Source organism: Dermochelys coriacea, chromosome 14 (genome assembly GCF_009764565.3).
Source record: "Dermochelys coriacea isolate rDerCor1 chromosome 14, rDerCor1.pri.v4, whole genome shotgun sequence".
Lineage (NCBI taxonomy): Eukaryota > Metazoa > Chordata > Testudines > Dermochelyidae > Dermochelys > Dermochelys coriacea.
The window spans coordinates 20,520,281-20,531,914 of record NC_050081.1 but is presented as its reverse complement, the minus strand read 5'-3'; the positions used below and the strand labels follow the sequence as shown (position 1 = coordinate 20,531,914).

Sequence of the window (11,634 nt, the reverse complement as noted above, 5' to 3'; positions counted from 1 at the left end):
GATCAGCACCCCTGAGCTTTATAATGTAGAACCGGATCTGAATGTTGTGGCTTGGATCCATCTCCAGTAAGAGACAAGGCCCAGGAGTGTGTTTATTCCTAGGCCAGTCATCTCACAACATGCTCAGTGACTCAGATTCAGGTATTCCTCCGACCCTGTAGTTTTGCTATAACGTGCATGACTAGTTATACTGGAAACTCTCTTGTTGGGTCAGAGATGTATTGTAAATCAGAGGGAGAACCTAACGCACTGATTCACCCATTTTCTTGGGGAGGTTATTACATAGGCTGTCTTGTTGTAACACCTAGCCTGCCCCAGTAATTACACCCGGGCGGACGGCGTGTGTTCCACAACCAGATTGTAACATCTGCATAAAGAAGCAGCCCTGAGACCTTCATTTTATTTCTCACCCACTCCCTTGAGCCATACAGGAAGCAGCCAGCCAGCCAGCCAGGGAAGGATCGTTGGATCATCCCCACTGCAGCTCCATGGCCTCTGAATCTGATGCTGATTGCAGGTTTTTCTTGTTTCTTTAGAAGGAGATAGTAACCAGCAGAACGCCTGAGTCAGCACTTGGCAACAGCAGGAAAAAACTTTAGTCAGCTGCCACGGGAGTGCAGGCTGCTGTTCCTCTTCCTCGTTTTCTCCCCTTTGAGCACTTGCAGGCAGCCTCCTCCCTGACTCCACATGCCTGGTGTGGAGAAAATAACTAAGGAAGTGTTATTTACTCCTGATAACACAAGAACTAGGGGTCACCAAATGAAATTAATAGGCAGCAAGTTTAAAACAAACAAAAGGATTTCTTCACACAGTCAGCTTGTGGAACTCCTTGCCAGAGGATGTTGTGAAGGCCAAGACTATAAGGGGTTCAAAAAAGAACTAGATACATTCATGGAGGATAGATCCATCAATGGCTCTTAGCCAGGATGGACAGGGATGGTGTCCCTAGCCTCTGTTTGCCAAAAACTGGGAATGGGCAACAGGGGATGGGTCACTTGATGATTACCTGTTCTGTTCATTCTCTCTGGGGCACCTGGCATTGGCCACTATTGGAAGACAGGATATTGGGAGTGGGCTAGATAATGTCTGACCCAGTATGGCCATTCTTATGTTCTTAACTGAGTGTGACTTTACTTATACACAGCAGATATTTCCCCTTTAATATCTGCTGCAACACATTTTAATGGGGGAAGGAAGGGAGTACCACAAAGAGCCTCCCGCTAATTCAACCCACATCAACTCTGCTGTTTGGTTATATTATTCAAAGAGAACATATCACTCAGTATGCTACACTGGTTTGCCATGCAGGACCTCATCCACAATGAGTGCATATCTCTGATCTTCAAGTTCAAGCACATCAATGGTCAGGGGCCTGCCTGTCATAGTAGCTGCCTCTCTGTTTCTCTATAACATCATGATAGCGATGGTCACATAAACACCACCCTATACCAGAAACCTACTGACCACTATTCCTACCTACATGCCTCCAGCTTTCATCCAGACCACACCACACGATCCATCGTCTACAGCTAAGCTCTATGATACAACCACATTTGCTCCAACCCCTCAGACAGAGACAAACACCTACAAGATCTCTATCAAGCATTCTTACAACTACAATACCCACCTGCTGAAGTGAAGAAACAGATTGACAGAGCCAGAAGAGTACCCAGAAGTCACTTATTACAGGACAGGCCCAACAAAGAAAATAACAGAACGCCACTAGCCATCACCTTCAGCCCCCAACTAAAACCTCTCCAACACATCATCAAGGATCTACAACTTATCCTGAAGGACGACCCATCACTCTCACAGATCTTGGGAGACAGGCCAGTCCTTGCTTACAGACAGCCCCCCAACCTGAAGCAAATACTCACCAGCAACCACACACCACACAACAGAACCACTAACCCAGGAACCTATCCTTGCAACAAAGCCCGTTGCCAACTGTGTCCACATATCTATTCAGGGGATGCCAACATAGGGCCTAATCACATCAGCCACACTATCAGAGGCTCGTTCACCAATGTGATATATGCCATCATGTGCCAGCAATGCCCCTCTGCCATGTACATTGGTCAAACTGGACAGTCTCTATGTAAAAGAATAAATGGCCACAAATCAGACATCAAGAATTATAACATTCAAAAACCAGTTGGAGAACACTTCAATCTCTTTGGTCATTCGATTACAGACCTAAAAGTTGCAATTCTTCAACAAAAAACTTCAGAAACAGACTCCAAGGAGAGACTGCTGAATTGGAATTAATTTGCAAACTGGATACAATTAACTTAGGCTTGAATAGAGACTGGGAGTGGATGGGTCATTACACAAAGTAAAACTATTTCCCCATGTTTATTCCCCCTTTCCCCCCCCACTGTTCCTCAGACATTCTTGTCAACTGCTGGAAATGGCCCACGTTGATTATCACTACCAAAGGTCCCCCCTCCCCCGCTCTCTTGCTGGTAATAGCTCACCTTAAGTAATCACTCTGTTGTTACAGTGTGTATGGTAACACCCATTGTTTCATGTTCTCTATGTATATAAATCTCCCCACTGTATTTTCCACTGAATGCATCCGATGAAGTGAACTGTAGCTCACGAAAGCTTATGCTCAAATAAATCTGTTTGTCTCTAAGGTGCCACAAGTACTCCTTTTCTTTTTGCGAATACAGACTAACACGGCTGCTACTCTGAAACCTATAATGATAGTTGTGCTCTCCTCTAGAGGTTTTCAAATCCCCACATATACCAAAGCTGTTTGCCAGATTATTACATAGATAAAGGCCATGTATCTCTCCCACTGGAAAAAAAACAAAAACAGGAGAGATTTCTTTTAACCAATTGAAGAATAGGTGTGGTTCTTAAAATTACCCCATGATCAGCTTCCCACGAGCATGGGTGGGGGGCCATGTTCCACACCCGATGTGGCTGAGAAGAGCCGTCTCTTTAAAAATCACTGATTGGTCTCAATAGAATTACTGAGGCATTGTCAACATTACAAAACAAGCAAGCCTGGGGACAAATTCCAGAGCCCTACCAGTAAAATGCAGGAGAACACTCTACCCAACCTATACCTACCTCCACGTTTTGCTTCCTGACACACAGATCAGGAGGTGCTGGGCGTTTCAGCCTCAGCCTCACCCACACAAAACACTGCCATGTTGGGCAGCACAGGGGAAAAAAAGCCATGTAGGAGCCTGAGGAGCTATTTATGAGCAGCCTCATTTAATTTTCCACCATTCTGCAGCCCCTTTGGCAAAGGTTCCTGAATGTCGCTCGGTGTTTGATCAAGGCAGATGGGTCCCTGGCAGATAGGTGGATGCGAAAAAGTTTAAAAACGTTTTTCACAAGGCTGTTTCATTTTCATCACCATTCCATATCCAGCCAACACTTGGGATCGGCGGGTTGTTGTCCCCCACAGGCACTCCACCTTGAGATCTTCCAGTGAAGCTGGGATTTAAAGACTTTTTCCTTGTAGGAAGGGTAAAAGAGGGTTTACAGAGCCACCTTTGCTCCAGCACCCCATCTATCATAGTACAGACCTCAGCCGCTACTCAGCACATGATATCTGATAAGATAAGGAGTTACTGAAAAGAATGTTACCTGGAAAAACACAGTGGGCCAGATGCTCAGCTGGTGGACTGGCAATGGAGATAACTTCCAGTTGCTGCCAACCTGTGCTGGCTTCTGACCAGTGAGCTAGAGATGAAAATTTCCATCACCTCTTACTACTTCACCCACCCCCACCCCCAGCTTGCCAGTCACAGCTGTCAGCTTTTTCTATGACAGGTTTCAGAGTAGCAGCCGTGTTAGTCTGTATTCGCAAAAAGAAAAGGAGTACTTGTGGCATTTTAGAGACTAACAAATTTATTTGAGCATAAGCTTTCATGAGCTATAGCTCACTTCATCGGATGCATTTTTCTATGTTTTTTTTGGCTCTCTGTTGTTACCATCTCCCCTCTTAGAAGCTCAAAAGTGCCTTTCCTGCTGATTTTGTCATTCTCTATTTGACAAACATTGTGGCTTTAGTTGATCTCTACCTCAGCAGCTGGAGCCAGCCGCTGCCTTTTGTTTACTACTTTGTACAACCTGCATCACTGACAAAAGTCCCCAAGAAAAGTTCCCAGCTCTAGGAACACGTTTGTTCTCATGAAGTACATCATGGGCAGGGAGAAGAACTCCCACATTATTTTAGACGGTGTCACAGCAACACGATTGGTCAGTGTTTTGATTTTTACAATTCTCAGCAACTGAATGGTAAATTTAAAAGGCTACTAGCGGCAAGAGAAGGCCACATACCAGAATGTAGCAATTCCTGGGGGAACTTTCACATTGCAGGGGGTAACTTCCATAAGCAGTTACAGGAGCTGCATGGAAGAAAACATCACATGTTGGCTCTGATCAATGAGTCTTACTTTTTAATCCTTTGGCCTCTGCCCATGAGAGTGGGTTTGAGCAAGTTTATGCTTCCAATGGGAAACTGAGGACATGCTGAATACACCAGCAGCCTGTCTACACTAGGATTGCTGCTATCACTGCTACAAGTGGAGCTGCATGGGAAGTAGCAACAGGGTGTCGTTCTAGGAAACAAGGCCTTGTCTACACAAGTTGTATCACATTGACTATACTGGTATAGTTATATCAGTACAACTCTTCTAGTGTGAATGTAGTTATATTGGTATAAAGGTGCTTTATAGCACTATACTCATTTCCATATAGGACAGGGAATAAGGCACCTTTATATCAGTATAGTTGCCTCCATAGTGGTGCTTGTACTGGTATATTGGTAAGAAACCCTATCCCCTCACTAAAAAGAAAAGGAGTACTTGTGGCATCTTAGAGACTAACAAATTTATTAGAGCATAAGCTTTCGTGAGCTAGAGCTCACTTCATTGGATGCATTTGGTGGAAAAAAAAATCTGCATCCGATGAAGTGAGCTGTAGCTCACGAAAGCTTGTGCTCTAATAAATTTGTTAGTCTCTAAGGTGCCACAAGTACTCCTTTTCTTTTTGCGAATACAGACTAACACGGCTGCTACTCTGAAACCTATCCCCTCACTGAAACAGTTGTATCTGTACAACTTTCCAGTGTACACCAGGCCCTAGTCTAGCATAGCCAAGAACTGAGAGACAAAATGTAAATGTTACTTAGATGAAAGCTGTTGAGTTTTCTTGTCAGTATTTAGCGAGGCTCAACAGGCATTTCAGTCACACTGTTTGCAGGCACAGTAGCATTCCTTCGCCTTCCAAAGCGTTTACTACTTAAAGTAAAGAACAATTGCCCGGTCTATAGCAGGCTGGTGCAGTGCAAACTTTCCCACAAGCCCATATGTTCTGCTACGCAGATAATACTCCAGTTAAGGGCACCCACACAAATCTGCCAGCCCACCTACTGCAATAAACTCCTCATGTCTCCTGTCTAGAGTTTTAATATATTGGGTAATGGGCTCCTGTGACCCCCCAGAACCTTAGTGACACCTGGCAAAGGGGTGCAGAGGAGTTACAGCCTCTTATGGGTCTGGTGTGTACATTCTTGTTCACCAATGTCATGTGACATCTTAAATAAAAGCCGGTGTCACTCTGATCACCATAATCATTTTACAATTTATGTACAAATGCTATGTAAAGAGCTATTTGTACATACAGAAAACATGTTCTCAGAGTCTGTAGGTACTAGTCCCTTGCCAAAGCGAAAAACAGGTTTTCTGTCATATGAGATGTTTCTTCAGCTATTTGTTAACATGTAAATGGAGCATTGTCTCATTCACAATGGGTTGCTTATCATCAATCTGAGCCAAATGAAGATGAAGGATTGCAGAGGACTTCAGAGAAAAAAAATGTAACAGGAAGAAACAAGTGGAGGGAATAACCCTCTCTGTAGGGAACACTTCAAAGGTTTGCTGGACTATATCTAGGGGCAGAGAAGGCATCCAGCCCCCCCACAACTGAGGGAATAAAAGGAGAGGGCTTTTACCTCATGAAAAAGTGGTCTCTGCCAGGCTTGGTTGAAAACACTGAGGAGAACTTTGGGTAAAATAAAACTTCTTTAGACAGGAGGTTAACCTGTTAGTTTAGTCTCTAGAGAGCATGTTACAATTTTGTTTTATATGTAACCATTTGGTTCCAATATTCTTACTCACTATTGCTTGCATCTTGAATCTTTGATAATAAACGTATTCTTGTTTTCACTAGACATATATCTCAGTGCTGTGGTGTTAAGCAAAGGGCTGGTCCTGAGCTGGATCTTACAAGCTGGTGTGTATTGTTCCTTTGGGAACAGCAGGCCTGGTAGTTCTGTGAGTGTTCGGTGGATAACGGGCTGGACACAACAGGGCATGCTCTGAGGACTCAGGGGTTTTGCAAAGAGAGAGCGAGGCCTGGAAGCTGGTGCTTGTGATTTCAGGGAGCTGATCTGCAGCGGGCATAGAAAAAGCTGCTCCCCACTAGGAGCAGGTGGTGATGAAGTGCCTCACAACCCTGATTGCCTAGGAGAGAATCACACCTCCTCACCACACCCCTTTGAGGGTAAAAATCAGGGATTGTGAGGGAAGCCATTGACTTAATTTTCACTTGCAATGTGAACCATGATTTACATTTAGGTCCCAGAGTTGAGAGGCAAATGCACAAACCCGCACATCACTAGTCTTATATATTGGGTGCCATCAAGCTAGAAGGCTCTTAGCAAAGAAACTCGCATTCACCATTCATTTATTACTGGGAAAGCAGCCTGGGATGACCTGGGCCTGCCAATAGTGCAGGGGGCATAGTGAGGGCAACCAGCTTTAGCAGTATCACTGCGCATACTCAGTACAAGCCAAGCAGCAAATCTTGGGGGCACAGTGACCCCGCCTGCTCCTTCCTCCCCTCATGCTTCACTTCTTACAGCAGCAGTGGACTTTTGTAAGAGGCCCACTCAGTGCAACAAAAAAACCCTTTACTCACAGGACTCAGGCTGGGGAACTCGCTGTTCTATTCAACTGCCCCACAACAAACTGAGCCGGTGGGAAAACTCCCCCTGATAAAACAGGAAATAGAGGAGAGGTGGAGCCTGGCTCCATCCCCAAGCATGCTGGATAATCCAATTAACCCCATAATGACCACTTTACTGCATCACCATGCACAATTGATTTGTACTGTACTAAGTCTAGGTAACATAGGGCCCTGTGTCTTCTCCAACAAAATATACTGGTTGGAAAAAAATACTTTGCAACTATCTAATTTGTCCATGTTGATCTAGGAATCTGGATCGTCTTCATCCAAATCGTTCTCATTAGGTGGCAACAAATGTACCTCTCTACCTTACAACTTGGCCTATTTGGGGTTAACTCACAGCAGATTCAGAACCTAAATGGTAAGAACATTAGAACTGTAATTTCAGTTTGAGTGAAATCCTCCCAAAAAAACCTTTACTCAGCTTTCACTGAAGAGAATCCATGCATATTACACACACCTATATACCTATGTAAGTGCAGCAGGCCAACCTGCAGGTGGAGCAGGCTGCAATTACACATGGTATGCTGCAGCACGTCTGGCCATCTAACCTGGGTTGAAGACAGAAACTTTGCATAGAAAGGTGTTACTCCCAAAGAGCTGGGCTTTGTACTGAGTTATCGCTCATTCAACCACTCCCTTCACTCCCTTGTAATTTTAGTTAAGCAACTCCCAATGGTGTGATAGGCATGTGGCAACTCAAAAGGTTTTTTCTAACACAGTGTGTCAGCAGTTTGCAGGAGAGGTGAGGCACAGCACAGCAGCAGGGGCAGGGAGCGCTGTGATCTCCCTGACACTTGTCAGTAGCAGAAGGTGCAAGGAGCTTTCAGGAGAATGCACTAAGATGTTTTAACTCAGCTGATTGCAGAACCGAAATATAAAGAGGTGACGCACTCTGCCCCCTATGCTCCCACCTTGAGGAATGCAGTGCAAGGGTAGAGAAAGGGAACAACCTGGGCTTAAATCCAAGCATTGATAGTGGAAGAGGGAAGTGCAGGGGATTGGTCACTGAAATTAAACCACAGCCAAAGCCATGTTTTGAATAATAAAGTTGCCTTGCCTTGGTATAGGGTTTATTTATTGTTGCTGTTATTACAAATGCTGGCTGAACATTCAATCCAATTTTCTCTAACAAGCTGCCATAAAAAGCATTCATTTGATCCATTGACTTTTTGTTACCTTTCTGAAAAAACCCCACAGAAATTAATAGAAAGGGATCACCTTTCTACACAGTTTGTGAAACATCCTGCAGGATTTAGTAGAGAATGATTATCCCACAGTCAAATGTTATAGGTTAAAAACTATAGAAAGGATATAATTCCATATATTCTGTGGATTAGATCAGACCTCCATCATTCTGTACCTGGAGAGGAACCCCCACCCATATGTGGAACGGGGTGAGCCTCAGCTGCCCTTTTCAACACTGTTCCACCTTCAGGCACTGCGTAGAAACTCATCCACGTAGTCCAGCATCTGTACTGGAGGAGGGGGAAGAGACGGGTTAGGCTGATCAGCACATCATCCCCTACCCCGCCAAGCTCACGGATATGTAAGAAAAAGGTAACAGCACAGGGCTATTTTTTTCTTCTTTGCTGCCTGGGACCTCCCCGTGCAAGGATCAGTGCAGGTCTCATACAGCCAAGCAGGTAAGACTGTCTAGAGCCAGAGCCTGTGAAGAGGTACAGGGCCTTTCTCTGACTAGCCATAGCCTCCAGAGGATCTCTTGCCAGGGTCTTCCAAGTGTGGATTGGGGGTTGGGCCCCATGGCTTTTTCAACAAGGGAGACAAAGCCTGTGACATGGAGAGATCTCTGCAAGAGGATCCTAGTGGGGATTTCCTTCCCAGAACCCCCTCCATACCCTGGCCAATAATGTCAACAGAACCCCAATGACTTCATTCATATTAAACCCTACAGGACTTTTCCATAATGATAATGGCCCATTTTAGAAACCCAAGCGGGGGGGAATCACTGTTGCCCACAGTAGACATGTCCAATCTTGGCAGCTAACCCAATTTACATGCAAAGGGGCAAAGCTAAACCTTAGGGAATAGTTTCCTTAGTTAAAATGGAGGTAAAGAAGATTAGCAAGACAGGGTGAGAGGAAGGATTATCCCTTAAAGGAACGTTTACTCATGGAAGCGTTAGTGGAAGAGAGATGGTGATGATGGGAAATATTGGGGTTGGAACAAAAACAAAAGCTATGCACCCCCCAAAGTGGCAGCATTAGAAAAGAGTTGAAGCAGATATGTAGCAATTACGTGGAATGTTATAGCTGCTTCAGAGAGAGCTACCGTATTGTCATTCAGACACCACCACACTGCAAAGGAACCAACCTCTTGTTCGTTTTAAAAGGGTTTTATTTTCCAGGTGAAATTGAATAAGAGGGGATGAACCTACCTTGGTGACACATCTTCAGGTGAAAGTGCCCATGAAAGTGCCCAGAGAGAGCTACCACAGACCAGTTGAGGCTCCTAGAGAATGGGAAGAGTGGGGAGGGGGCATAGGCTACTCAAGACAATCTGCTGCCCTAGTCAAAACTTCAGCATACTGCCCCCCTGCTATCCCCTAGAATGGAGGGGTTTCGGGAGGAACGTGGTGAGCCTTCTGATGGTTCAGTGGTTATGGTAGAAGGGGTGGCGGGATGGGGGAAGCACCAGGTTGTAACGCCACTCCCTCAGATTTGGCCCAGCTGCCCCTCTATCATGAGTGGGTCAAGTACCACTCAGGTTTGGCCTCACTGCCTCCGCCACTCTAGGCAGAATCCGCTGATCTAGGCAGCTGCCCAGTTTGCCTATAGCTAGAACGTGCCCCAGGTGGAGGAAATATTTATTTTGGACTGGTTTCCCAAGTGACCTACCACAGGTGAAAGCAAGAGTCATTCAAAGTTTCTTGCCTGGGATATGTTTCTTTAAGAAATCTCCAAAAATAGATCTTACTCCCCCTTTGAAAACCACTGCAGTTCCCAACCCCACATAGGCACTTGGGCTTCAGCAGCCACAAAAATATGCAAGCAGTAATCTATAGCATATGGACGCTTGATCCACATGCACATCTGGACCTGTGGAGGCTACAATTATGGAGAAGGAGAATAAAAGTCGAAACAATGTAGGTCAAATCCAGGGACCTTTATTTCTCTGGAATGGAAACTATTCGCCAGCCTGAACGAAAAATTGCAGGCGGTGATTGTACATTCTTTCAAATAAAAAAAAGAGGAATTTGGCTCCATAAATTTCTGTCATAAGAAACATCTTCGAATTGTACACCAAGCTTTTTACAAAGCATCAACATTAAGATGATTTTACCATGTTCTATCACATTCTCGACCATTTATACAGAATACGCCATACCAAATGCTACATCAGCTTAAGACATTTTAAACATTAGTATTAAAAAGATACAAAGGCAGGTTGGTTTTCATTGGGTTTTTTAAAGACATTGGAGTTTTCTGTTTGCTTGTTTTCCTAAGGAAGTTGCTAAAAAAATATAATAACTTAGTTCATAGGGACCAGATGGGTTAAAAATCCAGCCTTGGTTGCTTGGCAGCCTTCTGAGCTCGTACCTCTGTTGCTTCCATGGACACATTCCGCGTGGCTCTCACTCTGCACACCAGATTTCTCCATGCTTTCAGTTAATTACCGTTTTGTTCAGAGCATTCACCAGGGCCAGGAATTAGTTCCGGCCAAGCGCTAAGAGCAATCTTCAGCCAAATAGGGGGCATCAGTCTGGGCCAATTTCACATGGGTTTAGCCCTTTGTCCTTTGCCTCTTTGTACATCCTTTGGAAGTCTTTAAAACGAGGGGCACAGCCTAACCTGGCCTCCCCAAATTGCATGCGTCCCGTGAAGAGGAAGTCTCCATCTCCTGGTCTCACCCCACATTCCAGTGGGGTCTTTATTTGTCCCCGCCAGCTCCCATTTTCCTCTGTGGGCTGAAAGACTTTGCTCTTCTGCCTGTAGAGTTTGTTTGCTCTGATATCTATTACAGATTCTTGCTGCTCTGCCTCATTCGTTACATCTTGGATGGAACCCCTGACAACTAGGACACAAACAAAATAAAGGGAGGGTTACATGAAACTGCTTTGGGAGGCTTGGATCCAAGTTCAGCGCCTATATAAGCAGGAGTAATACATCCACTTACATCACCTCTGAATGTGACCCAGTAAGTTCAAATGACTAAGAGGGATATTTATAATCTTTGCAGCCCATCTCCTGGACTACACAGGCCCACTTGATTCTATTACTTTAAATTCAAGCATTAGAAAGTTGCGTTAAAAATAGTAACACAATAATTATAAGAAAAAAGTTACACCACAGTAAAAAGCATGTTCAGGATATTCATGTTTCTCTCGGTCAATACATTTTGCTTGTTGTTGCCGCCCTTACAACTATTAGCTGAACATTAACTTCCCCCTTCAGAAATCTGACAAGAAAACAACTTTGGTCTTTTGTTAGTGGCCCATTTTAGGACATCAAGGGGAAAATCCTATTGCATGCCCCCAAGAAACCTTTGAACTTCTACCTCTATTATTGTTGCTGGGTCTCTCTTTGTCCTCTATAGAAAGAGCTAGCCAAGTACAATGGCTTTAATTGAGGCCCTTCATGTCTCCTCCCATAAAAATGTTCTCTCTTGGTTCTTTGTGTG

General features: G+C 44.6%; 1 protein-coding gene across 1 annotated transcript in view; it reads right to left on the bottom strand.

The window, feature by feature from the left end:
• Positions 1–10,104: 10,104 nt before the first annotated feature.
• The window catches only part of METRNL (meteorin like, glial cell differentiation regulator), a 33,997-nt gene continuing 32,467 nt past the window's right edge, over positions 10,105–11,634 (bottom strand). Inside the window, exon 4 of the mRNA XM_038371654.2 lies at positions 10,105–11,028. Coding sequence (XP_038227582.1) covers positions 10,712–11,028 — 317 coding nt within the window. The 3' untranslated portion in view covers positions 10,105–10,711. The remainder of the gene's footprint in view (positions 11,029–11,634) is intronic.